At 48.0% G+C, this 23,124-nt stretch overlaps 1 protein-coding gene and 1 long non-coding RNA gene across 2 annotated transcripts; one reads left to right on the top strand and one right to left on the bottom strand.

Moving 5' to 3' along the window:
- Window positions 1–1,093: 1,093 nt before the first annotated feature.
- LOC308614922 lies at window positions 1,094–2,827 on the bottom strand. Its single transcript, XR_014015463.1, has 3 exons — window positions 2,493–2,827; window positions 1,782–2,014; window positions 1,094–1,603 (listed from the first exon to the last, which is right to left on the bottom strand). It is a non-coding gene; the product is annotated as an uncharacterized lncRNA (long non-coding RNA).
- A 176-nt stretch (window positions 2,828–3,003) lies between these two features.
- On the top strand, window positions 3,004–21,884 carry GTPBP4 (GTP binding protein 4). Its single transcript, XM_081227002.1, has 17 exons — window positions 3,004–3,091; window positions 3,992–4,162; window positions 6,057–6,160; window positions 6,245–6,381; window positions 7,723–7,823; window positions 9,022–9,114; window positions 9,720–9,911; window positions 9,992–10,057; window positions 12,327–12,416; window positions 12,913–13,023; window positions 14,633–14,710; window positions 14,993–15,044; window positions 15,505–15,605; window positions 17,392–17,589; window positions 18,556–18,621; window positions 20,232–20,375; window positions 21,272–21,884. Exons 1-17 carry the CDS (start codon window positions 3,044–3,046, stop codon window positions 21,422–21,424), a joined length of 1,905 nt encoding a protein of 634 aa, XP_081083128.1. The 5' UTR covers window positions 3,004–3,043; the 3' UTR covers window positions 21,425–21,884.
- The last annotated feature ends 1,240 nt before the right edge of the window (window positions 21,885–23,124 follow it).

Here is a 23,124-nt window from a genome sequence, read left to right as displayed (position 1 = left end):
TCAGACAGGCCCGGTGGCTGAGCAGAGAGCTCCTGCCGGTGGACTTGTCACACAGACACACAGTGAGGGGAGGTGTTTCTAGTCTCTTCTTTTTATGTGCTAATTCTTTTCCTTTGAAGGCTGGCAAATAGCTCAGTTTCTGCACGACCGACCGTGCTCTCTAAGGGGTGATTTTATTGTCACATGTGGGAACCGAGAATCCCTGGCAAGATATTAGGCATTTGATACACTTCATGGCAATGCTCAGAGCATGACCTTGTGCTGCCCCGATAAGGTTTTCATATAGAATTGATTCATGGTGGTCATTATACTAGTACCTCTTACTTTACGCCTTATGTTTTTGCACACATCTTAACTAGCCTCCATAAACAATCCTCTGGAGAGGGGCTTTATTTCCCCCATTTTGCAAGAGAGGAACCAGGGTTACAAGGACTTGTCACTCGCCATGGCTCACAAAGCTGTAAGGTGCAGAGCCTTTCACCAGGGCAAGTGTTTATTAAGTGTTTTTAGGCAAACACGATTTCAAATTCATGGGTGAATAGTAAAAATACTAAAGACCTGTCCGTTTTTCATTGACAGGACGTATAAAGTCCTGATGTTCTCTGACAGGAATGTTAATGCACTTTCTCTTTGTCAAGGGTCCTCTTTTTGGTTAACGAATGGTTCCTCTTCTGTTCTATTGAACAAGCAGACTTCAACTGTTCTTTGTAAAACCAAGAAAATCACATATTTGACATCTTATATTATTATCATCATTTAAAAAAATTCTGTCCGCTCCATACACTGCCTATATACATGACTGTGTTTACGGGACAGCTGAAAAGATGCTGTCCTCAGCAGAGCCTGGGGTCCTGTTTGCCACTTGGAGCATCCTTGGGGAGAAGCAAGCCTCTGGTCTTGGTTTAGTGCTGCACCACAAAGTTGTTGAGAATATTATTGATACTAAAAAGTAAAGCACTTTGTAAATGTTAAAGTCCTATGCAAATGTAAGAAATTGTTCAATTATTGCCTAGAGTTAAAAGCTAAAGAAAGGATAGTTGCTTGCCCGAAGCAAAGGATTGGTTGAACTTATCTAAATACTGTATTTTTTAAGGAGGAACGGGCCATATAAGAGTGAGGGGAGGGGGAGAGGTTGAGGGACATGCAGGTACCTGAGGAAGACAGAGGGGTGTGAGCACGGTTCCGTGCATCTCAGGAATGGTGCACAGAGCTGTCTGGGGTTTAGCAAATGATTCTAGCAAATCCTAATTACCCCAGAGGCTTCCTTCAGAAGTGCCACAGAGACACAGGAGGCATGCTTTTCTAACCCATGACACAAAAACGGGTAGTACAGTTAATAACAGATGAGAGAATCGTGACTCAAAATTATTTTTGGTGCTGGAATTTGGGGGGTTTATGAGGCATTTTCATGTTAAGAATGGGAGGACTTGTTAAAAAGATCTGAGAAGTCGAGATGCTTGAGAAGTCGAGGAGCAGCTGCTGGTGGACAGCAGAGATGCTGGGCCAGGCCACCCAGGTTCAAGCCCCACTGCTGCCTGTTAGCTGTGACCAGGCTAGTTACCCCCGTGCTGTGCCTCGGTTTCTCCGTCCAGTCACAGGGTTGCTGTAGGGATGAAATGAGTTAATATGTGGGCTAGTGAATAGTGCTCCACACCTGGTCACACGCACGCAGGTACAGTTTACGAGGTATGTGGTCCTGGGCTCCCTGAGGGCGTGGCCACACCCTTAGGGGAGATTATGGTGGGGAGTGCCCCAGTGCCCCAGTGCCCCAGCCCCTTCACCTTCTCCTCAGTGCACTCCAGAGGGCACGTGCGGAGCCGGCTGCAGCCCCCGGCCCCTCCTCCGTGGGGTTTCGCAGGCCTTGGGGGCCATCTCCTTCGGCGCATGATCTCACCCGCGACCTGTTTCACACTCCTGGCATCTCAGTGGGAGGGGGAGGGGCTGCCCTCCCGCACAGGGCGGTGAGGATGGACCGACCTAGAGTTTGATTTTCACAAATGCTGCGTTGCCATACCTGGAATCGTGTAGGTGGACATTACACAATTGATTGGAAATGTCTAGTCCATACAAGCATTCGGTGAGACCCCGGCAGGCAGAGCAAAGGGCGGGGGCAAAAGCTCCAGGTGGAGCTTGTTAGGGCGAGGCGCGGGCAGGTAAGTCAGCCAAAGTCAGCCAAAGTCAGGGGCGCGGAGAGATTAAGAGCCAGAGTCACAGACGCCACGGGATAGAAGAGAGGGTCTTGAGAAGACGGGAAGCAGAGAAAATGATGACTGACAAAGGGCTTGCGGCTGAGGGCCCAAGTCAGGGGAAGGCTGGCAGGTCGGGCGGGGCCCAGGGCCCGGGTCGCGAGCGCGGACTCCGGCCCGCAGGGAGACGGGCCCCTTCTCTGCAGACGATTCGGCCTCAACGGCGTTTATTTAATAAGATTTATCGCGCTCACAAATGGAGAGGCGGCGTGAGTGCGCAAAGCGCAGACCCTCGCGCCCCCCTACCTTCCGTTCACCAGCCAGCGGCCGCGACGCACGGCCCCCGAGACTCCCCGATCCTGAGAGCCCAGAGCCTCTGGCCTCCTGAGATCCTGAGTCCCCCAGGCCCTTCGAGACCCCAGACTCCCCGAGGCCCCCGGAGCCTTTCGAGCGCCTCTGACCAACCACCCCGACACCTCGAGGCTCCCGAGACCCCTGACCCGGGCCGGGAGGGGATCGCGGCCGGGCCCTGGAGCCGGTGACCGTCGGGGGGAGCACAGACCCCCCCAGGGAGGCCTCTCAGGACCCTCTCCTTTACGAGGCAGGAACTGAACCTCAAAACCGCTTCCTCCCCGCGGTCTTCCTCCAGTCCTCCGCGCGCCCTCAGCCCCACCCCCGGCCCCGTGACCCCTCCTCCGGCCGGGCGGGGGCGCTGTGGGACGCCGGGCCGTGTGTGGGGGACGTAGGGAGCGCCCGGAAGTGACGCGAGCTAGCGGAAGTCCCGTCCACCTTGGCGGAAGTTCCTCCTACCCCCAGGCAGAAGTCCGGGCAGCCGTCCCTCGTGGCTGATCGCAGGCATGGCGCACTACAACTTCAAGAAGATCACTGTGGTGCCGTCCGCCAAGGTAGGCGGCCCCGAGGGCCCTTCCGCCCACACTTTTCTCTGCCGGGTCATGGGAATCGAGGGTCCGGTTTGTAACGCTGGGCTGAGAGGGGTCGCCTCCTCCGCCAGGCCCCCGTCTTAGACCATGTTCTCTCCAGATTAGGGCCCCCGGGTTAGGGGTCTCCCCAGAGGGTGTGGGGGGGTCCTTCCTCAGAGATTAGGGCTGCCGGGGTTAGGGTCCCTCCTCAGATGTTAGGGTCCTCCCCAGAGAAGAGGGGGAGAGTCAGGGCAAACTTTATGAAGTAGGTAGGTTTTGAACTGTCCCCAAAGGGTTCGTGGATTCTGCCAGATGGAAGAGGGGTCGCGGTCAGAGGCGAGACCGCGGCGTCCCTCCTGGAGCTAACAGTGTTGCCGGCACCTGTCTTCTTGGCTAGTTTGCACTGGGGAATTCATGCAGAAGTCTTTTATATCTTCTGGTAGTCACCTTACATGCCTTAGTCACCTTACCTTAGGAAATTGTATATAGTGGGTTTTAGTTTTATCTGTTATTTTATGTACTTTCAAAGCCACAGATACGCAAACTGAAACAGTAAAACTGTTTCTCATTAAAAAAAGTTTTTTTCTAATTTATGCTTGAGTTGTCTGGCTACTTCCGTTTTAGAGGTTCTTAGGTATTTGGAAATTAGGATAACGTGAAGAAAGCGTAGGATAAAATTTATTTCTGCAGCCATTTGCTGAGTGTTTCTTAAAGGCCAGGAACTGTAAAGATGAGCAAGTTTTATATTGAAGATTTAATTAGAAAATGTGTTTGTAGTTTAAAATATATCGTATTGTTAAATATTAGTCTTTTAAGATGGTTTCAAATAAGTGGGTGAAAGTAGACGTTTTTGGTGTAACTGTGTCTTACTTTATTTAATTGCAGGACTTTATTGACTTAACATTGTCGAAGACTCAACGAAAGACTCCGACAGTTATCCATAAACATTATAAAATCCATCGCATTAGACATTTTTATATGAGGAAAGTCAAATTTACTCAGCAGAATTACCATGACAGACTCTCACAGATTCTGACGGATTTCCCCAAATTGGATGTAAGTGATTCTGGGAAACATAAGTGATTATGTAAATATGAGCCTTCAGACAGGGTTAAACCAGGTCTGTCTAGAGATAATGAAGGAAAGAGGAAATAATTGACTTGTCGAAGTTTACTCTGAGAGTGGCAAAACTGGGAACAGAGTACAGGTGTTTTGATTCCTTAGTATCTTTTTTCCCCCCCGTTCAAACTCCATCTACGAGGGCCCAGAGCATGCCTCGCTCGGGCTTTTTCTGTAACCTCTAGGCTTGTAGGGGCCAACCCGAGCTCTGAAAGCTGTGGACTGAATTCAGAAGCCCGAGCTTCTGGCGGCTTGTGTGCTTCCTCTCCTCCCTCTTTCCAAGGCTCCCTTTCCTGTGGCCTCAAGTTGGGCCAGTGGCTTGAGGCCCAGCAGTGTTTGTGATGTTGTTGCTTCATCAGCTAACGACCATCTGTGTACTTTCTTCACGGGCAAGAAACAGTCTCGTGGGGAGCCGCCTTCTGCATTGAGCCCCCAAAGTTGAGCTCTGCTGTGTAGAGCAGTTTGCTTGTGTGTTTAGCTGTAGGACGCAAGAGAGGACACTGCCTGTGGAGTCCCTGTGTGGGGCGACGTGGTTGCAGGGTTGTTGAGGAGGTGATGGATGTGGGATTAGCAGTACAGCATGAGAGCCTACATGTGCCACTGCCCTACAACAGTCCCTGCAGGCGGGTTAAGGCAGTGAGAAGAGATTGGTTTATGTGACAGAAATTGCTGTTACAAAATTCTGGGACTTGATAGGTGCTCAGTGACTACTGGCTGGATGAGGGTGTAGTTTCTTGGGAAAGTGTGGGTACTTCGGGAAGTACCTGGGGATAAAGAAAGCAGTAAGAATGAGATGAAGATACCAGGAAACACCTGATGTGAGCAAACAGAAAATACTTTGATCTAATCAACATCAGATTTTTGTTCTTTGTAAAAAAAAAATTTATCTTTTTTATCCTTGGTATCATTTTTTTTAATATACATTAGGGGTTCAAATTTATGAACATTCTATTCCTGTTGTCTTTTTTTTTTCAAACTGAAGTTATCTGAGAACAATTTTCGAGTAAAAGGAGTAGATTATTATTCATTAAACGATTGCTGTGTCTGTTCAGCAGTCATTTTTAAAGCCCCAGTGGGGGGAAGAGATAATAAACATGAAAACGTGTGTCATATGGGTATGGAGACGAGGGAAGGCCCCTAGCTGAGCCCTGAAGGAAGCGAGAGCTGTGCGCTACCTGGGGAATGAGCGCTGAGGCACAGAAACAGCAAGTGCAAAGGCCCCGGGCTCCAGAGTGTGGTGTTTTCAAGGAACAGGAATGTCCAGGAGGCGGGTCGGAGAGGGTGTGGGTGGGGCAAAGCGACTTGTGTAGCGGCCTTTGCAGTGGAGCCTGGGACCGGCCTCGCTGGCCTTTCTGTGACTGACTTTCGAAGGAGGACTGGTCTGTGGGGGTGAGAGCACTGGGTGGGGAGCACGGCCGCCAGGGCACTGGTGGCTCCAGAGCTGAGGAGCTGAGAAGCGTCTGCCAAGAGGAGGAGCAGAGATGGGCGGATTGTGGGCTCAAGGGAGTTTTAAAACTTTTAAAGTTTTGGGGCAATAATTGCGTAAGGTTGATGGGACAGGGAAGAATTTCTCCAGCTCAGTTCTTGAGTGGTGAGGGGCGGGCTCTGGTGCTCAGATGGAGATGGGCCTGGCTGCCCTGCTGACTCCATTTTTCTCTGTGAACTAAACAGTCACTAAACAAGAGAGAGGACCGGGGAGAAGATCCTGGGGGGGTGAGGAAGAGTAAGAGGTGCGATGTGTTTCCCTAGGAAATTATTATTCAAGTGTTATTCATATATTGGGAGGAGAAACTGCTGGAGCAAAATGACCACTTTGTTTTTCTTGTTATAGGATATTCATCCATTTTATGCTGATTTGATGAACATTCTGTATGACAAGGATCATTACAAGTTGGCTCTAGGACAAATAAATATTGCCAAAAATTTAGTGGACAAGTAAGGTATTTTCTTAATATAGTATCTTTTAAGTTACTGTTAAAAGAGGGAAAACTCTTATACATTTCTTTTTATGTCTTTCAGCGTTGCTAAAGATTATGTGCGGCTTATGAAATATGGTGATTCTCTCTACCGCTGCAAGCAGCTGAAACGTGCGGCCCTTGGGCGAATGTGTACTATTATCAAAAGACAGAAGCAGAGTTTGGAATATTTGGAACAAGGTACTTGTTATGCATCAGCGAAAACAGGTTTTAGTGCATTCTGTTAACGTAGTTGATCCTTGTCGAGAAGTTATTTTTAAAATGTTTATTTTTGTTTTGTTTTAGAGATAAGAGGATCAAATTATTTTTCCCAGCCTAGCCTGTAAGAAATTCTAACAGGTTAGATATTACTGAAAAAGCAGCTAGCATTTAACATGCTTACACATTAGTAGCACTATTAAGAAAATTTATGTTTTTTAAGTTTAATAGGTAAGGCATGTATGTTATAAATCATGGGGAAGTAATAAAACATAAAAATAAAGTGACCCATAGTTTTACCAGTTACTGACAGTATGGTGCATTTCTTTGTAAAACGTGTTAGCATCAAACTGCTACTCTAGTTTTTTTTTTTTTTTTTTTTTAATTTTATTTATTTATTTATGGCTGTGTTGGGTCTTCGTTTCTGTGCGAGGGCTTTCTCTAGTTGCGGCAAGTGGGGGTCACTCCTCATCGCGGTGCGTGGGCCTCTCACTATTGCGGCCTCTCTTGTTGTGGAGCACAGGCTCCAGACGCACAGGCTCAGTAATTGTGGCTCACGGGGCTAGCTGCTCCGCGGCATGTGGGATCTTCCCAGACCAGGGCTCGAACCCGTGTCCCCTGCATTGGCAGGCAGATTCTCAACCACTGCGCCACCAGGGAAGCCCTACTCTAGTTTTTTTTACCTGGTAGTTTTTTTCAGTAGGATGATTTCTTAATTAATGTAGTAGGACTTTTATTGAAACAATTTTTTGCCTTTTTGCATGCATATATTTTTACATTTCAAGTGTTTTTAACTGATTTGGTTTTGGACCCCCCCACCCCTCCCAGCATCTTGCAAATAACTTGTGACAAGATTGTAACACTGGGCTGCTTTAACAGTGCTTCCGGTGAGCCGTTAGGTCATCAGGGTGGCCCACTGGTGTTGCTGGAGCAGACGAGGCCCCTGAGGGTTCCTCATTACGTGGAAATAGCCTGCTGCCCAGCCAGGACGTGATGGCACACACACTCGCTCGAAAATGCTCTTTCAAATATCATCTTTCTTAACTCAGTTGTCTGGGTTGTGTGGTTTGGGCCCCATCTTGTACCTGTTGGATAGGAATGAATCCATGCTGGATTCCTGGTACAGCCTGGATGCCCGGTGCCTCCGCAGCTGGTCCCGTCTCCGTTCATTTGTATTCTCTCCGTCAGGAACATGATAAATGTTGGAGTGAGGGTAATGTGACCACAGTCCTGGAGTGCGCAGCTAAGTCGAGCAGATCTTCAGCTTTGAGTTTCTTATGTTTTCTTATGAAATTAAGCATGTTTACTGTAAACTTCTCACAGTGCGTCAGCATCTGTCCCGTCTGCCGACCATTGACCCGAATACAAGGACCCTGCTTCTGTGTGGGTACCCGAATGTCGGCAAGTCCAGCTTCATCAATAAGGTTGGTCCACCTGACGGCGCGGTGACCAAGAACCTTACTGCTTGGGGTGAGGGCGGCTGCAGTCATTCCTCTAGTAGGCACTGCCCTGGGCTCAAAACGTTGTTCCTCCCATCCTCGAGGATCGACCCTGAACCTGGATGGATATTGCAGTTATGGGGACCATTTTATTTTTGAGTTTTTTGTGTGTCCTACAAATTTCTAAGGCATTTGACACGTTTAAATATGTTTCTGTTAACACATGGACATGCGTGTCCCGGGAACAGTAGTGCCAGGGAGTCACTGTTGACCGTGCAGACCGTGCCTGCTGAACTGGCCTTCCCAGGCTCCAGAGGTGTTTCTCAGGTGTTGTCACCTGGGTTGCTGTGTCAACTTGCATGTAAACTGTTTGGTTTGTGTAGTGGGAAGTGGTTGCCCTTTACTTAGTGAGTTTATTATCAGAGCTAAAGGAACTGTTTAAGTAACGCAGCACCTTAGCTGAGCTCAGGAACCTGAATGGAGTAGAAACTGTTTAAAGTGTCAGCTCACAACCAGCAACAGCCCAGGTGCCAAAAAACAATGGTCACATGTGTGGCTCTTTGCTACTAAGAACACTCCTGCAGATTTGTAGGTTTTTGTCCACAAGTGGTACTGACACAGTGACAGCTGAGCTCTGCAGTGTCTCAGCCGACCTCTCCAGGGCTTCTGAGCCAGGCCTTGGGGGTAAGACGGGCCGCTTAATTAACTAACATTAAACAACAACAGAAAATTCAGTCCTCAGTCTCGTGACCACATTTCAGGAGTTCAGGGACCCCGCGTGGCTCGCGGGCCGGTGTGAGGTGCAGGTGTAGAGCGTTCCCGTCATCACAGGAAGTTCTGTTGGGCGTCGCTGGGGCCAGGATGGGTGAGAAGAGGAGCCGGTTGGTGTCCTGCAGGTGCTGGGCCTTCCTTGCTCCCTGATGCCTGATTCATATTCCGCCTCTGCGGCCCGGGTCCTGAGGAAGAGGAGCCCGTCCGCCTGCTGAGGTGCTGGCTCCTGTAAGAGTTGAATCATATGAGGTTGAATCTCGTGGGGTTTTTTTTGTTTTTTTCCTACCCCAGCAGTTAGTCTCGATAACACGTAGGTGCCGCGTTTACTCTGTATCGCGGATTCTGTGTCAGAGAATACAGAGGATACTCTGTATCAGAGGATACGCGGTACAGGACTTGTGGTTTGTTCCAGGTGACGAGAGCAGACGTGGACGTCCAGCCCTACGCCTTTACCACCAAGTCTCTGTTTGTTGGGCACATGGATTACAAGTATCTGCGCTGGCAGGTGAGAGCTGTCTAAGCCAGGACAGTCGTGGCCTTGTTCCTGGAGTTTGATTTGGGGGATTCCCACAGACTAGTTAGTGTCTGCCCACGTCCCAGTGCATGCAGGGTCACAGGGAAGACTGGGGGGTCACCGGGAATGTCCCCGTGGACAAGGTCCGCCAAGCTCGGGACGCGGCAGCTCCCAGCAAGCCACCTGCGCTTGGCTAATGGTGGTGCTTCTGATGGGCCGGTCATCAGAAACCATTTACGAGCATGACGCAGCCTGTTTCCATAGTTGAATTTAATGTTATGAGAGGTGATGTCATTCCTAGCACGTGGGAGCAGTTATCCCAGTGTTTCTGTGTTGTCTCTAATGGAAAGAGGGGTCCTTCTCAGGGTCGTTGGCAAGTTCGTTCTTCAATGAGCTCTGCAGCCCCCTCCCCCGTTTTTCATATTTAATTTGTCCTTTTCCCCCGCTGCCTTGTTTCTTTACTGTGGTCAGTTGGGAGCCCTGCATTTTCTTTACCAGCTTTGTCAGAGCTGGTCTGGGTTTGTGAGCGCCCCTGGCCTGTGCTGGGCAAGCAGCTTGTGCAGACGTGGGCTCTGGAGTAACGAGTCTGACTTTAGGTGGTGGATACTCCGGGGATCCTGGACCACCCTCTGGAGGATCGCAACACCATTGAGATGCAAGCCATCACTGCGCTGGCTCACCTGCGAGCCGCCGTTCTCTACATGATGGATTTGTCTGAGCAGTGTGGGCACGGACTCGGGGAGCAGCTGGAGCTCTTCCAGAACATCAGGCCACTCTTTGTCAACAAGGTGAATGTGGAGACCAATGTTTTAGTTTGTAACCTGCAGCGTGAAGGTAATAATTTCGTTTTTTTTCTTTCTTATTCTAGCCTCTTATCATTGTAGCAAACAAATGTGACGTGAAGAGAATAGCTGAACTTTCTGAGGACGATCAGGTAAATCACCGTGATGTTTTCCATATTTCCTACTAATTCTGAATCTCGTCTTGCACGATCAGAGTTGAAAAGGAATGTTAGCGATGCTAGTCTGGTTTTCGTTTTGCAGCTGAGATAATATCCTCACTGATTGAGTCGACGTGACCTTATGAAAGCCCATTAATGGCAAACGGACCATGAGGTTTCCTGGTTCCTACTCTCTCAGAGGCTGTGGGGCTGGCTGTGTGTGTGGTCGGTACAGCAGCCTTCAGGAGACTGCTCGTTCGGAAGGGGCTGCCTCTCTTATTGGGGCCTTAAAACGAACAAAGCACCTCAAGGTTCGCCTCAGCTCCTTGGGCCTGGGCTGCCGGCTGCTCTGGAGCAGCACCTGCAGCGAAGTGTCTAGTGGGAGGCGTTTCTTGGGTGTTACTGGAGTACCTACTGCACAGATTCTGTGGAGAGATGTTGGGGACTGAGTGAGTGAGGGAAAAGGCGTGTTTGCAGACCTTCCAGAGCCGTGACCCTGTCGTGTCTGCTGTAATTTTCCAAGTGGCAGGTAACGTGGTTAGCCCTAGGTTTTCAAGCTGTTTGACCCTGTATCCGTCCCCAGGAGGCACCTCTCAGGACAAATGCTTCGAGAAGCTCCGCGCTGGTCCAGTGGTTCTGTCTCGTGGCCCCACCAGCAGTGTTGGCGTTGCTTTTCGGTGGTAATGCATTATAAGTCAGGGCACACCCTGGGCCTCCGCAGTCAGACTCTGGGAGGCCCAGCAGCACAGTTTGCAAGGCCCCGTTTGGTGTGAGAGGCGCTGCGCTTGTCTGGCCTGAGCAGAGGGTCTCTAGGGGGGCTGTGCTCTTGTCTCTGGCTCTCTCTGGTGCTGTTTGGACACTTAATCCTTGGTGAGAACGTGATGTGTTTAAACAGCCATTCTGGTGTCCCTGGGCACTGCCGTGTACTCTACGTTACTGATGATGTAAACGCTGATGTCAGAGAATTCTCTTTTCTTTGAAAGGATCAGATACTTATTGGGTGATCTCAGTTTTTCAGGCTAAGAGCACTGGAGTGTGGAGGGGAGGGCAGGTCAGGAGTGATCGTTGTGCCGGAAGCTCAGCCCTTGGGGTTAGACGCACCCAAGTCCTGCCCCCACTGCCAGCTGTGATGGAGTTTCAGTGGTGGGAACAGTTGCATCGCTGGGTTAGGAAGCAGGGCTGCGGGTGCTCTGAACGCTGGTCAGCACCGCGTGGGGCCTGCCCTGTGTCTGTCGCTAACTCTGATGTCTCTGGAGCTGCAGTGCAGGTTCTGTCTCGCACAAGGCACATGGCGGCAGGTGTGGTGTCTTATGTGGGTCATGCTGGTAGGTGGTATGATTGGTCTTTCCCGGGAGCGGGGGGAGCAGAACTCATTCCTGAGAAGCTTGACTGTCGTGAATCGGCCACCTGTGTCTGAGCGTTGTCACATGGTCAGGCCGGCAGCAAGGTGTCAGGTGGCATTGGTGGAAGCGCAAATGAAGTCCCTTGTCCTGGGGTCTTGGTGGTTCGTTCGTAGCTGGATTTGTACACGTTGCTGTATCGTTTTCTAAGGAATTATCTTAGGCTGTGGAGGCCAGGTATTTTATAAAAAATAGCATTGTGAATATTCTCTATGAAAATCTGTATCTTAATTTTCTCAAGATTCTCTTCAGAATGGTAGGTCTCACAGAATGTTCCAGAGAGCCTCTGGTTTGCTTGCTGTAGTCTGATTTGATCCTCCCCGTAATGTATATTTTCTTATTTTTAAAAAAAAAAATTAATTTATTTTTGGCTGCATTGGGTCTTCATTGCTGCACGCGGGCTTTCTCTAGTTGCGGTGAGTCGGGGCTACTCTTCAGTGCGGTGCACGGGCTTCCGTTGCAGTGGCTTCTCTTGTTGTGGAGCATGGGCTCTAGGTGTACAGGCTTCAGTAGTTGTGGCACACGGGCTCTAGAGCACAGGCTCAGTAGTTGTGACCCACGGGCTTAGTTGCTCCGCGGCATGTGGGATCTTCCTGGACCAGGGCTTGAACCCGTGTCCCCTGCATTGGCAGGCGGATTCTTAACCACTGTGCCACCAGGGAAGCCCCTGTATTTTCTTAATCACAGCTGAATTTAGGGAAAAATAAATAACTGTTCTGGGGAGATGTCCTTCAAAAGAGTTAAAAAACTACAGATGTGTTAATTATAATTAGCATTTATAGCACCCATTTGAGGAGAAGTTAAGATTTGGTCATGGGGAACTGGTGATAAACACAGCTCTCATTTGTCCTTTGTATTCCCAGAAAATATTTCTAGATCTGCAGGCTGAAGGGTTTTCTGTGGTGGAGACCAGCACCCTGACGGAGGAAGGGGTTATTAAAGTGAAGACAGAGGTCAGTGCTTCCTCACAAGCAGGGTTGATCCCTTTCCTTGACAGGAATGTTTCTCTCTGGGTGTTAACAGCCCTGAGCGCTAGTAGCTGCACCTGAGAGATGACTCCCGGGGCCCCCCACCCGCCCAGTGAACATGGGGGGATGTGAAGAGATGCTCACACTCCCGGCACAGGTCATGGTCACTTAGTCCTGCTGCCTCAGGGTTCTTCCTCGGGCTGGGCCTGACCCTGACCCGGGAAGGAAGAGGTCCCCTCTGCACCCGGCCCACCCTCCCCCGTCCCGGAGCGTGAGGTCTGCCCCAGGGCATTGACTTGGACCTTGGGGGTCCCAGTACTTAGCCATCAGATGCTACCTCTGAGGGAAAAGCGTAGCAGGTTCCAAACCTGGGGACCGTCCTCTGGTTATGGGGGCTGTGGTTCCTGGTTCCTTCCAGAAGGCAACATGAGGCTGTGCCAGGTGCCCTCTGACCTGGTGCCACGTTTTCTCACCTTCTTAGGCTTGTGACAGGCTTCTGGCTCATCGAGTTGAAACCAAAATGAAAGGAAATAAAGTGAACGAGGTGCTGAACAGACTGCATTTGGCTGTTCCCAGCAGGAGAGATGACAAGGTAAAGCTGCCTGTGGAGGCCCTTGAGGCAGGGGGTTGCAATGGCTGGTGGGGACCCGCACGCCTGCCTCCCCGGTAGTGGATTTCCTGGGTGTTCTCGCATCTTTCTCAGAATGAAAGTTATGCCATGTATGTCAGGAAGAATCGAAGCGGTGAGAGGAGTATGAAGAGCCAGGTTAAACCTGCTCCCGCACCAGAGGCTGTTACTGTAACTCTCGGCTTGTCTATTTGTCCAGAAACATTATGGCATATAAGCTTCTTTTAAAACACTTTAAACACGGGAATATATTTTCTTTCAAGTTTTTCATTTTCTTGCTATTAAAAACTAGTGCTCAAGGGTACGTTTTCATACATAGGTCTCTGTTTTAATTGCAAATATATCTGTAGAGTGAATTTTAAGGCATGGCATCGAAACTGTCATTGTCCTCCAACAATGCCTTGCAGGTTTATACTCCTGAAGGTTTGAGAATGCACGCTTCCTGTTGTGTCAGTGTGACGGACTAAAGATGCTTCCATTGTTGTGATGTGTTTCTTTTTTTTCTTTTTTTTTTTTTTGCTGTGCTGCACAGCTTGCAGGATCTCAGTTCCCTGACTGGCTATTGAACCCAGGAGCATGTCAGTGAAAGCCCAGAATCCTAACCACTAGGCCACTTGGAAATTCCCACTTTTTATTTATTTTAATGTTTCTTGTGTATTTATTCATTCAACACTAATTTTTGGCAGCTAGTCTAGGCATTAACAATACAGGTAAAGATCACTGTCAGTGACGTTGTTAATGATTTTTATCATATTTGTTCTCAAAAAGTTACACCAGTTTTCAGTTTTTTTCATTACCACACTTTTTTTCCCCAAAATAAAGTGGAAATTACATTATAAGAAGTGATATTTCTACACTGTAGTTTCAGGCTGTCATGCTCAGTGATTATTCAACATGATTGTTTTCAGTTAGTGAACATAATGTGGAACAGGATATGTATCTTGGTATTGACATACTTATTTGCTTTTTCACTTCTTTAGGTTATCTCTTACTGATTTGTAATTTTTATATTAAGGAAATCAGACTCTTGTATGTTCTGTAGATTTGTTTTCTTTTTGTCAAAGGTATTTTTTCTTCTGTATTCTGATGGTTCAATTTTTAAAATTTCACCTTTTTTTTAATAGAAGTCTTCATTTAGTTGTGATTTTATCTTGTTCATGGGAAGCAGGTGGTGGTCTTCACTCAGCTCATCGTTTATCTCAGGACTGATGGCTGGATGATGTGTCTTCCCATCGTATTCCCTTCTGTGCTTGGGCTTATGTCTGAATTTCTCCTGTTCATTGATCTGCTTTATTTCTCCTGTACTGCTTTCTTCATCCATAATTTTTCTTGATTCTCTTACCATTTGTTTTTTCTAAATGAACTTTAGAATTGGCTTACAGAGCCTTCCCAGCTTCCTTGCCCAGACTGGCCTTGCACCTTCCCCTCTCCCCCACATCATCTTGGTTTTTAGTTGGTCTGGGTGTGGTTTTGTGTTTCCCTTGCAGGTGGAGAATTTGCTTGTAGTTTTTCATCTTTGTGTTTTGATTTAGCAAGGCATTTCATGTAGGTATTTCCACTCATGTCTTCTCAGGAGCGGCCCCCATTCATCCCTGAAGGAGTTGTGGCACGCAGAAAGAGAATGGAGCTCGGGGAGCCGAAGAGGAGGCGGGTAGGTGATGGGAGCGCCCCATGGGCCTGCGCTGGAGAGCGTGTGTGGGGCAGGGCTTTGGAGCATAAACCCCCTGGGGCCTGGACACCCTCCTGGGTGGAGGTGCCAGGTCCGCCAGTGGCAGAAACAGCTTTCCCACCAGAAATGGGCGCTGAGCCTCAGGTGCTGAAAGGATTGGCTCTTCGGTTGGAGAAGGGGTGATTCCACAGGGAAGGGAGGGGGCCCAGCAGTTCTGGATCTGAAGGTCAAATAGCGCTGATGAAAACTGTGTTTTCATTGCAGGAACGGGACATTGAGCTGGAAATGGGCGATGATTATATTCTGGATCTTCAAAGTAAGGGCTCAAATGTGATAGTTGCTCAAATGTGATAGTTGATTTCAGATGCCAGTTGTGTGAAAAATGTGAAAGTGCAAGTGTTCCAGCATTTTGTTAATTTAATTTCTTGAAGGCGAGGGGTTGCATACTGCCAGGACTCTGAGATTTCTTCCTTCCAGGTAGTTTTCTGTGAGTGATCATTTCTGTAGCTTTCCTAGCATATAAGTGTTGGACCAGGCTGATATTGTTCATAATCTGTTGTTCATCCCTTTGGACACTTGATCCTGAGGTACTGACGTGTCTTAGGATGTGCTTGGAGCAATCCTTCGGTCGAGCACGTTACCTTGCTTACCTAGTGTTGAACACAAGTGCTCTGTTGTCTTCACAGGTGTAGGACTTGGGTAAGTGGTGGCTCGTTTGGGGCACACGGTAGTTGATGTTAAAACCAACTATAAACTTTTTGTTCTTTGACCTTTAGAGTACTGGGATATAATGAATTCATCTGAGAAACATGATAAGATACCTGAGATCTGGGAAGGCCATAACATAGCCGACTATATTGATCCTGACATCATGCAGGTTTGTGTCACTAGTTAAATTATGTGACTTTTATTCCTCTTTAACACCACCACCGAAAGACACGCACACAACTTTCCACTCACCTCTGTCCGTGGCCCTCGTTCCTTCTACGCCCACCAAGACCCCGGGGGCCCTGCCTCCTGGGGCCCTGCACACGCAGCACCATGTCCCTGCACCGGGCGCTGGTGCAGACTCTCCCCTTCCTCCTAGACCTCCTGCCCGAGCTCCTTGTGCTGGTCTCAGGGGCGGCCTCACTTCATAAGGGAGTCCCCGGGGCGTGGACGCCCTCGTCGCCACCCCATGTGGGCCCCTCTGGCTGCAGGTGCTGCTCGCTCCCTGCCTGACCCCTTGTCTTCCCCAAGTTCTGCCCCGGCACACGCAGCTGCCTCCTGTTTCAGTCCTCTTCTTGTTTGCTGTTTCATAACATATGAATGTCCACAGAAAACAAAAACTTCTTAGACCCTGTGTTCTCTTTAGTTTCTATCCTTTTTCTCCTGAGTCAAGTTTGTTTTTTATTTTTCTAATGTATTAAAGTGTACAGTTAAGTAGCATCTCGTACCTTCATGGTGTTGTGCAACCACTACCTCTGTGTAGTTGCAGAACCTTTTCATCATCCCCAAAGTAACTCCCAGTACTCGATAAGTAATCACTTCCTAGTCTCCCCTCCCGCTAGCCTCAGGCTACCACAAATCTCTTTTCTCTCTAGATTTGCCTGTTTTATATATTTTATATAAATGGAGTCTTACAATATGTTGATCTTATTCCACTTAGCATAATATTTTCAAGGTTCACCCATGTTGTAGCATGTGTCAGAGCTTTCATTCCTTTTTATTGCTTAGTGATATTCTGTTTTATATGTGTAGCACATTTTGCTTATCCATTCATCCGTTGATGGACATAGGGTTGTTTCCACCGTTTGGGGATTGTGATTAGTGCTACTATGAACATTGATGGATAAGTATTGAGTGCCTGTTTTCAACACTTTTGGGCAGATTCCTAGGAGTAGAGTTGCCGGGTCATAAGGTAATTTTATGTTTCACTTTTTGAGGAACTGCCAGCCAAGTTTTTATTTTGTAAATATTTGCAACATATGTTCCTTGTTTCCCTTGTTACTCACTCCTCAGTTCTCAAATGGCATCCTTAATTTATATTTCATGTCTTAATCTCTTCAGTTGTGCCTCTTGCTTTGTCTCTTACTTTGTCGCATCCCTTCTGTAGTCTGGGCTCAGATGGCCTGACCTGGCCTTCCCGTCCAACCTCCCTCCCTATGCCTTTTCATGCTACTACGGATGGGGGTACCTCTGACTCGGGTTCCTGTCGAGGTTTATTCGTTATGTGTATCTAAAAATTTTATTAACCGTATGGCCAACGAGCTTGTGTTTGGGACGGCTTTGGGATGGATACACAGGCTGTCATGGTTCAAGGCCGGTTCAGATTGATGTTCTCAGTTCTTCAAGAATGGAGGGTCTTTCATGTACCTGCTGGGAGCAAGGGGAACATTTTACACGTTTTAACCTCAGAGTTGGGAGTGGTTGTTTCTAAAGAAGGAAAAGAAGTGGCACAGAATAGTCTTTGGCTGTCGGCTTAGTCTTTGTGCTCATCTCCGCACGGAGCCTGTTTGTGGGGAGGTGAGCCCTGGCACAGAGGGCGAGGCCCACGTGAGTCTGGACCCAGGTGTTCATCATACCCCAAAAGGCTTAGGGGAAACCTGGTTTCTATAAAGATTGTTACACTTGTTTATGAGTTTCTCATTGTTGGCTTTGTTTAATTATGACTTTTTAAAAAGAAATTGGGAGAGTTAGAAAAAGAAGAAGAGCTAAGAACAGCTGCTGGAGTGTATGACAGTGAATCTGAAACTGAAGATGAAGAAATGGCGGAAATCCAACAGCTGGCAAAACAGATTAGGGAAAAAAAGAAGTTGAAGATTCTGCAGTCCAGAGAGAAGGACACACAGGGACCCAGGATGCCTCGGACAGCCAAGAAGGCAAGTGTCGTGTCGTGTCCAAGAGCGTCACCTATTTCTTTGTGTATTGGAGTCTTGTATGGTCCATGCTAAACTGCTTCACTTTGTTTTGTTGGTATAAGTTGACTTTTGAGGTTGAGTGAGTGTTGATCTTTCGTATTCTGAGTATTATACCCCTTCTTGGTGACTTTCACTGTTGGATTCAACCCCTCTGTAGCTGTACAAATGAAGATTGTGAGTTACACATAAATTTGTAGAGGTAAAGTCCTCAATTAACACATTCTTATTCTTTAATTCTTTATTAGGAGTTATCTTTTACAATTTACAGAAAAACTAACCCAATCTAACTTAGGGCCAAAGGTGATTTAACTGGGCCCTGTGACTGGTTAGGATGGGGAAGTTCACACTGAGGCACAGGTGGATCAGATGGTGTCAGGGTCCTTCTAGTTCTCAGGTCCATCTTCTTAGCGTCTTCCTCCTGCTCCATGCTCTTGTCTGGAGGCACAGCTCCCCAGGGAAAGAGGATGGTGCGCAGGGCAGTTAGAGCAAGATGGGACAGGAGGGAAAATGTCAGATGCTAGGCACCTCTCCATGGAGGATACTCATGTGTTCGAAATACTGTTTCTGTGTGGTGGCGAATGACTGTCTCTTGACAGACGTGGCCATCGCTGTATCCCCCCCATCGTGGGGCTCCGTGTGCTTGGGAGGAGATGCTGGCCTCTGGGGTCTGCATGTGGGAATCCCCGGGGAGCTGAGCGGAATCCAGGGGCAACTGTACGTCGTCCTGCTCAGAAAAATTGCCCAGGAAATGTTAATTTTCATATTATTTAATGAGTTGTACAAAAACATACAGATGAGCCCAAGTAAAAGAATTTTTAAAATAAGTGTATCATGGATCATTGTAAAAGGTACGGTTTCCCTTGAAATTTTTTTTAAACATTTTATCAAACTAATTTTGCTTAAAACAATGTCCGTTTCCATCTTCAGGTTCAGCGGAAGGTTTTGGAGGATGAGATGCGCAGTCTCGGTGTCGACATGGACAACAAAGACAACGTGAGTGCAGGCGGCCTCAGAGCCATCTGTGGGGCGGCGCCGTCCTGGGAACCAGGGCAGGAGCGGGTTACAGGGGAGTTAGCACTTCCGGGGTTTGTGCTGAGAATTACGTTGTTTTGTGCAATTTTTAGTACTTGAGCTGCAACTTCAATTTTGGTGACTGATGTCTTCACGTAGAGCTTCAGTTTAGACACCAGGTAAACGTGAGGTGGTCTTGAGTTTCTTGGCATGAGAGTTACGTAGGCTGTAAATAGCTCAAAGCTGTTCCTTGGAGCCCAGAGGTTAGAAGGCATTTCAGATACCTTTTTCAGGATCCCATTTTTCTTGCTTGATGAATTACTCTGGGGAATGCACATCTTTGTGTAAAAGAATGTCTTCATGTTCTGGATTGTTTTTTCAAAACAGATTCCAAGAAGTGGAATTACCGAAACAAAGGATGACATTGTGTTAGACTAATTCAGATTTTGATCAGCAAAATTAAAATGTATCAGCAGTGCATGAGCTTATCCTGCTCGCATGGGGTGTTATTTTAATGTTCACAAATGGCCCTGACTTTGGATTGTTTATCAGGTGCTGGGCTCTAGGGTACCTGCCTCTCACATCATTGTGTCATCTTATTTCAAAACAGTAACATGAGGGGGCGCCACGGGCTGGGTGCCAAGCTGCTGGCTTGCAGAGCTGGATCTCAGCACCCACAAGGCTGAGCTTTCAGGTGGCCGTCACTGTGTTCAGGCGGATGATCCCGGAAGGGGGGCATGAAGGAGAGACAGCTCTTTACATAAATTGTGCTGCTAATGTGGCTGAACAGGCAGCTCTAAGTAAAGTTTTTTAAATGGAGTTAAAATCAGCTCTGTAACTTAAAGCAGCTGTGGAAGTGAAAAAGAGTATTTGGGACTTCCCTGGTGGCGCAGTGGTTAAGAATCCACCTGCCAATGCAGGGGACACAGGCTCGAGCCCTGGTCCGGGAAGATCCCACATGCCACGGAGCAACTAAGCCCGTGTGCCGCAACTACTGAGCCTGTGCTCTAGAGCCCGCGTGCTACAACTACTGAAGCCCACGCGCCCAGAGCCCATGCTTCGCAACAAGAGAAGCCACCGTAATGAAAAGCCTGTGCACCACAATGAAGAGTAGCCCCCGCTCATGGCAACTAGAGAAAGCCCGTGCGCAGCAACAAAGACCCAATGCAACCAAAAAAAAAAAAAAAGAGTGTTTGACCAATAATTAATGTGAAGTTAACTATGTGGTTTTTTTTTTTTTTTTTTTTTTTTGCGGTTCGCGGGCCTCTCACTGTTGTGGCCTCTCCCATTGCGGAGCACAGGCTCTGGACGCACAGGCTCAGCGGCCATGGCTTACGGGCCCAGCCACTCCGTGGCATGTGGGATCTTCCCGGACCAGGGCACGAACCCGTGTCCCCTGCATTGGCAGGCGGACTCTCAACCACTGCGCCACCAGGGAAGCCCTAACTATGTGTATTTTAAATGTATTTAACTTATTTGACGATAGTTCTAAAAACCCCTCCATGTGCCTTCTCCCCTCGTTGGAATAATTTCATGTTTGTCACTAAGGCTGGGACCCTGAGGCACTGAAGTTTGCTTTCTGTGTGTTTCAGGCCCATTATGTGGTCCAGGCCAGAAGGTCTCGGAGCGTCACAAGGAAAAGGAAGCGGGAAGACTCTGTCCCACCCACATCTGTGGCCCGGATTCGCAGTTGCTCTCGGACCCCACGTGATGTCTCTGGTCTCCGGGACGTCAAGGTTAGTCCTTGTAAGGTGTAATTAATAAAATGGTAGCTTCTATTGTTGATTGCATGAGGGTTCAGGGCACACACTTGAATCTGCAAGGACTGCGGGGTGGGGATGGGGGAGTGGGCGTTGGCTGTGTGCTGTACCCCGAGAGGCGGGCTTGGACCTGGCACAGCCGGGTGTCCCTGGACCTTCGCCCTCAGTGCATGTGTTCCTTGTTGGGGTGGACAGAGCAGGGTGTGGTAATAGCACCACGGCCTGAGCCTCTGTCCTAGCCGCTCAGGGCTGTTCTAGGAAGCAGTCCTGCTTAAAACCTGGACATGGGGCCTTCACCCACCACAGGCCCATGTGGGGAGCCAGCCCATAGAGAGCTGTTTGGGAGTCTTTTGGGAAAGACACTTTGGATGTATACTGTCTCTTTTGCTGAAACTGTTTTTTAAATAAACACAAAAATGATTAGTTTTAGCATTTTGAAAATTCAGATGAGAAAGTTTGTGTATAAACCTACAAGTAGTCTCCCTTTTGGGAGCCCGAGTTTCCCATTCCACCACGCCGTCTCCATCTGGTAGTCTGGATTTAACACCAGCATTGACACTTGTCGGTCAGATGTGAGTAGTTTCATGGGCTGGAATCTCAGTGTCCCTGTGTGTCTGAGAGGAAGTCCAGGTCTGAGTGTATCTGGTCCCTGTAGGTACGAGACTTGTCTGGGTAGTTTTCATCTTGCAGATACTGGTTGAGCTCCTGCAGGTACTGTGGTGGATCCACGGGAACATGGTGTGAGTGAGGCTCACCAGGGTTTCTCTTCACAGCACAGATCCGGACCGTTCAGACAGAGTGTTAACAGGTAATGGAAATTTGCTTGGAAATTAGGTTTTCCACAGCTGACGTGTTTTTTTTCTCCTTTATAGATGGTGAAGAAAGCCAAGACCATGATGAAGAACGCTCAGAAGAAGATGAATCGCTTGGGGAGGAAAGGGGAGGCAGACAGACATGTGTTTGACATGAAACCCAAGCACCTGCTCTCGGGAAAGAGGAAAGCTGGTAAAAAGGACAGGAGATAGTGTCCATCGCAGCTGAAGCACTTTGGCTCGACTTCTTCCTGGTTTGGTTTCACAGAATTGGAGTCGTGATCTGTAAACTGAACGTGACAGTGGAATAACTCAAGCACTTGTTGCTTTGCTGAAAGCTGTGGTTACCCGATAACTGTCCAGGTGTGGGGGATTTTTATTGCTGCATAATATTACAGATATTTTGAGCAGGCAGTGGTTTCTCATTTATGGAGTTTTGGTTGCTTCAGACTTGCAGGGCTGGAAGGATATATTTATGTGACTACGTTGTTTTTGATGGAGAAAAACCTTACTCTCTTGTGCAACAGGGAACTTTGGTTTCACTGCATGTGAAGAGTTAGCTGGTGAAAGCTTACAGATGTCAGGATGCCAGGACTAAGTTATCTCCTTTTGTACAATGTACTGTTGTAGTCTGTCTTCAACTATTTTAACCAAAATAAACTTCCAAAAGAAAGCAGTTTTATTTAGTTGGTTTTGTTTTTGTTTTTTTAGTTACAAATCACTGTCAGTTTGGGCAGATGAAAAGGGAAAAGAAAGTAAATGGCAATTCTTTTTTCTTTTTTTGCGGTACGCGGGCCTCTCACTGTTGTGGCCTCTCCCGTTGCGGAGCACAGGCTCCAGACACGCAGGCTCAGCGGCCATGGCTCACGGGCCCAGCCGCTCTGTGGCATGTGGGATCTTCCCGGACCGGGGCACGAACCTGTGTCCCCTGCATCGGCAGGCGGACTCTCAACCACTGCGCCACCAGGGAAGCCCGGCAATTCTTTTTTGTTTTCAAAGTGCAAAATACTTTTTAGTGGAACAGAATGTTGCCTAAGTTACTACAGCAGTTAAATGTGGGCACCTGCTGCTTGTGTCCACTGCTGAAAATTAATTTGAGTAGAAATCATTGTGAGGTACAGGCCCAGTAAAATGTAGGAAATTAACATTTTAGAATATTAAGTGCTTAAAGCGTCACTTCTCAACCACAAAACTGCTGTGGCCACCGCTTTATGTGTGGTTTCAAGCATCCCCTCTGGTGACTCATGGCATTTCTAAGTGCACCTGTGTGGGAGTCTTCCAGTGTCATGCAGTGTGGTTCAAGGTGTGTTTGAAAGTTGAATTACATTTTGGGGATCCAAAGTAAAATTTTCATGTTTATGCTGAGAAAGATTATGTAAAGAGAAACCCATTGGGTGTCAGGTGAGAGGGAGTAGGAAGCACCAGAGTCCCTCTCCTCCCAGGTTACAGTGGCTCTGGCAGAATCTCTGCTGTAACTATTGAATATTTGGGACTCCAGAGTCTTTAAAGGCTCACCTTTTCCAGGGAAAGGCTCCACGGTAAACCAGTTTGTCAGTTTTAGCCCCTGTGGCTTAGCAACTGCCTGACCTCTCACCCCACACCCTGTGGCAGTCACTGTACCTGCGTTTCTGGAGGTGCTTGTGGGATTCAGATTGGGCCCTAAGGGCCTTGTTCTCCAAATATTAGGATTTTGTTTTGATTGACAGTTGCTGCTTCTGATGGCAGAGGTGTAGACAGAGATGGATCCCCATCGCTGAATTTGAAGGGTCAGTGCCTGTTTCTTTTTCCCTTGCATTTTTCCTTTTTTACCCCTTTGGAGAGCTAGAGATGTGAGTATTAGGACTTAAGAAAGCACTGCTGGCTCGGGAATTTAGAAAGTCAGCATGTCTGTGTCCAGGGAAAGACACACAGTC

The sequence above is a fragment of the Mesoplodon bidens genome (genome assembly GCF_964165515.1).
Source record: "Mesoplodon bidens genome assembly, chromosome: 3".
In the NCBI taxonomy this organism is placed as follows: domain Eukaryota; kingdom Metazoa; phylum Chordata; class Mammalia; order Artiodactyla; family Ziphiidae; genus Mesoplodon; species Mesoplodon bidens.
This window is presented reverse-complemented; position numbering and strand designations above follow the sequence as displayed.

Coding starts and splice junctions, on each gene's coding strand:
- GTPBP4 (XM_081227002.1), top strand. CDS start 3,044: ATGGCGCACTACAACTTCAAGAAGATCACTGTGGTGCCGTCCGCCAAG. Junction 4,163..6,056: donor CGGATTTCCCCAAATTGGAT/GTAAGTGATTCT, acceptor TTCTTGTTATAG/GATATTCATCCATTTTATGC. Junction 9,912..9,991: donor GGCCACTCTTTGTCAACAAG/GTGAATGTGGAG, acceptor TTCTTATTCTAG/CCTCTTATCATTGTAGCAAA.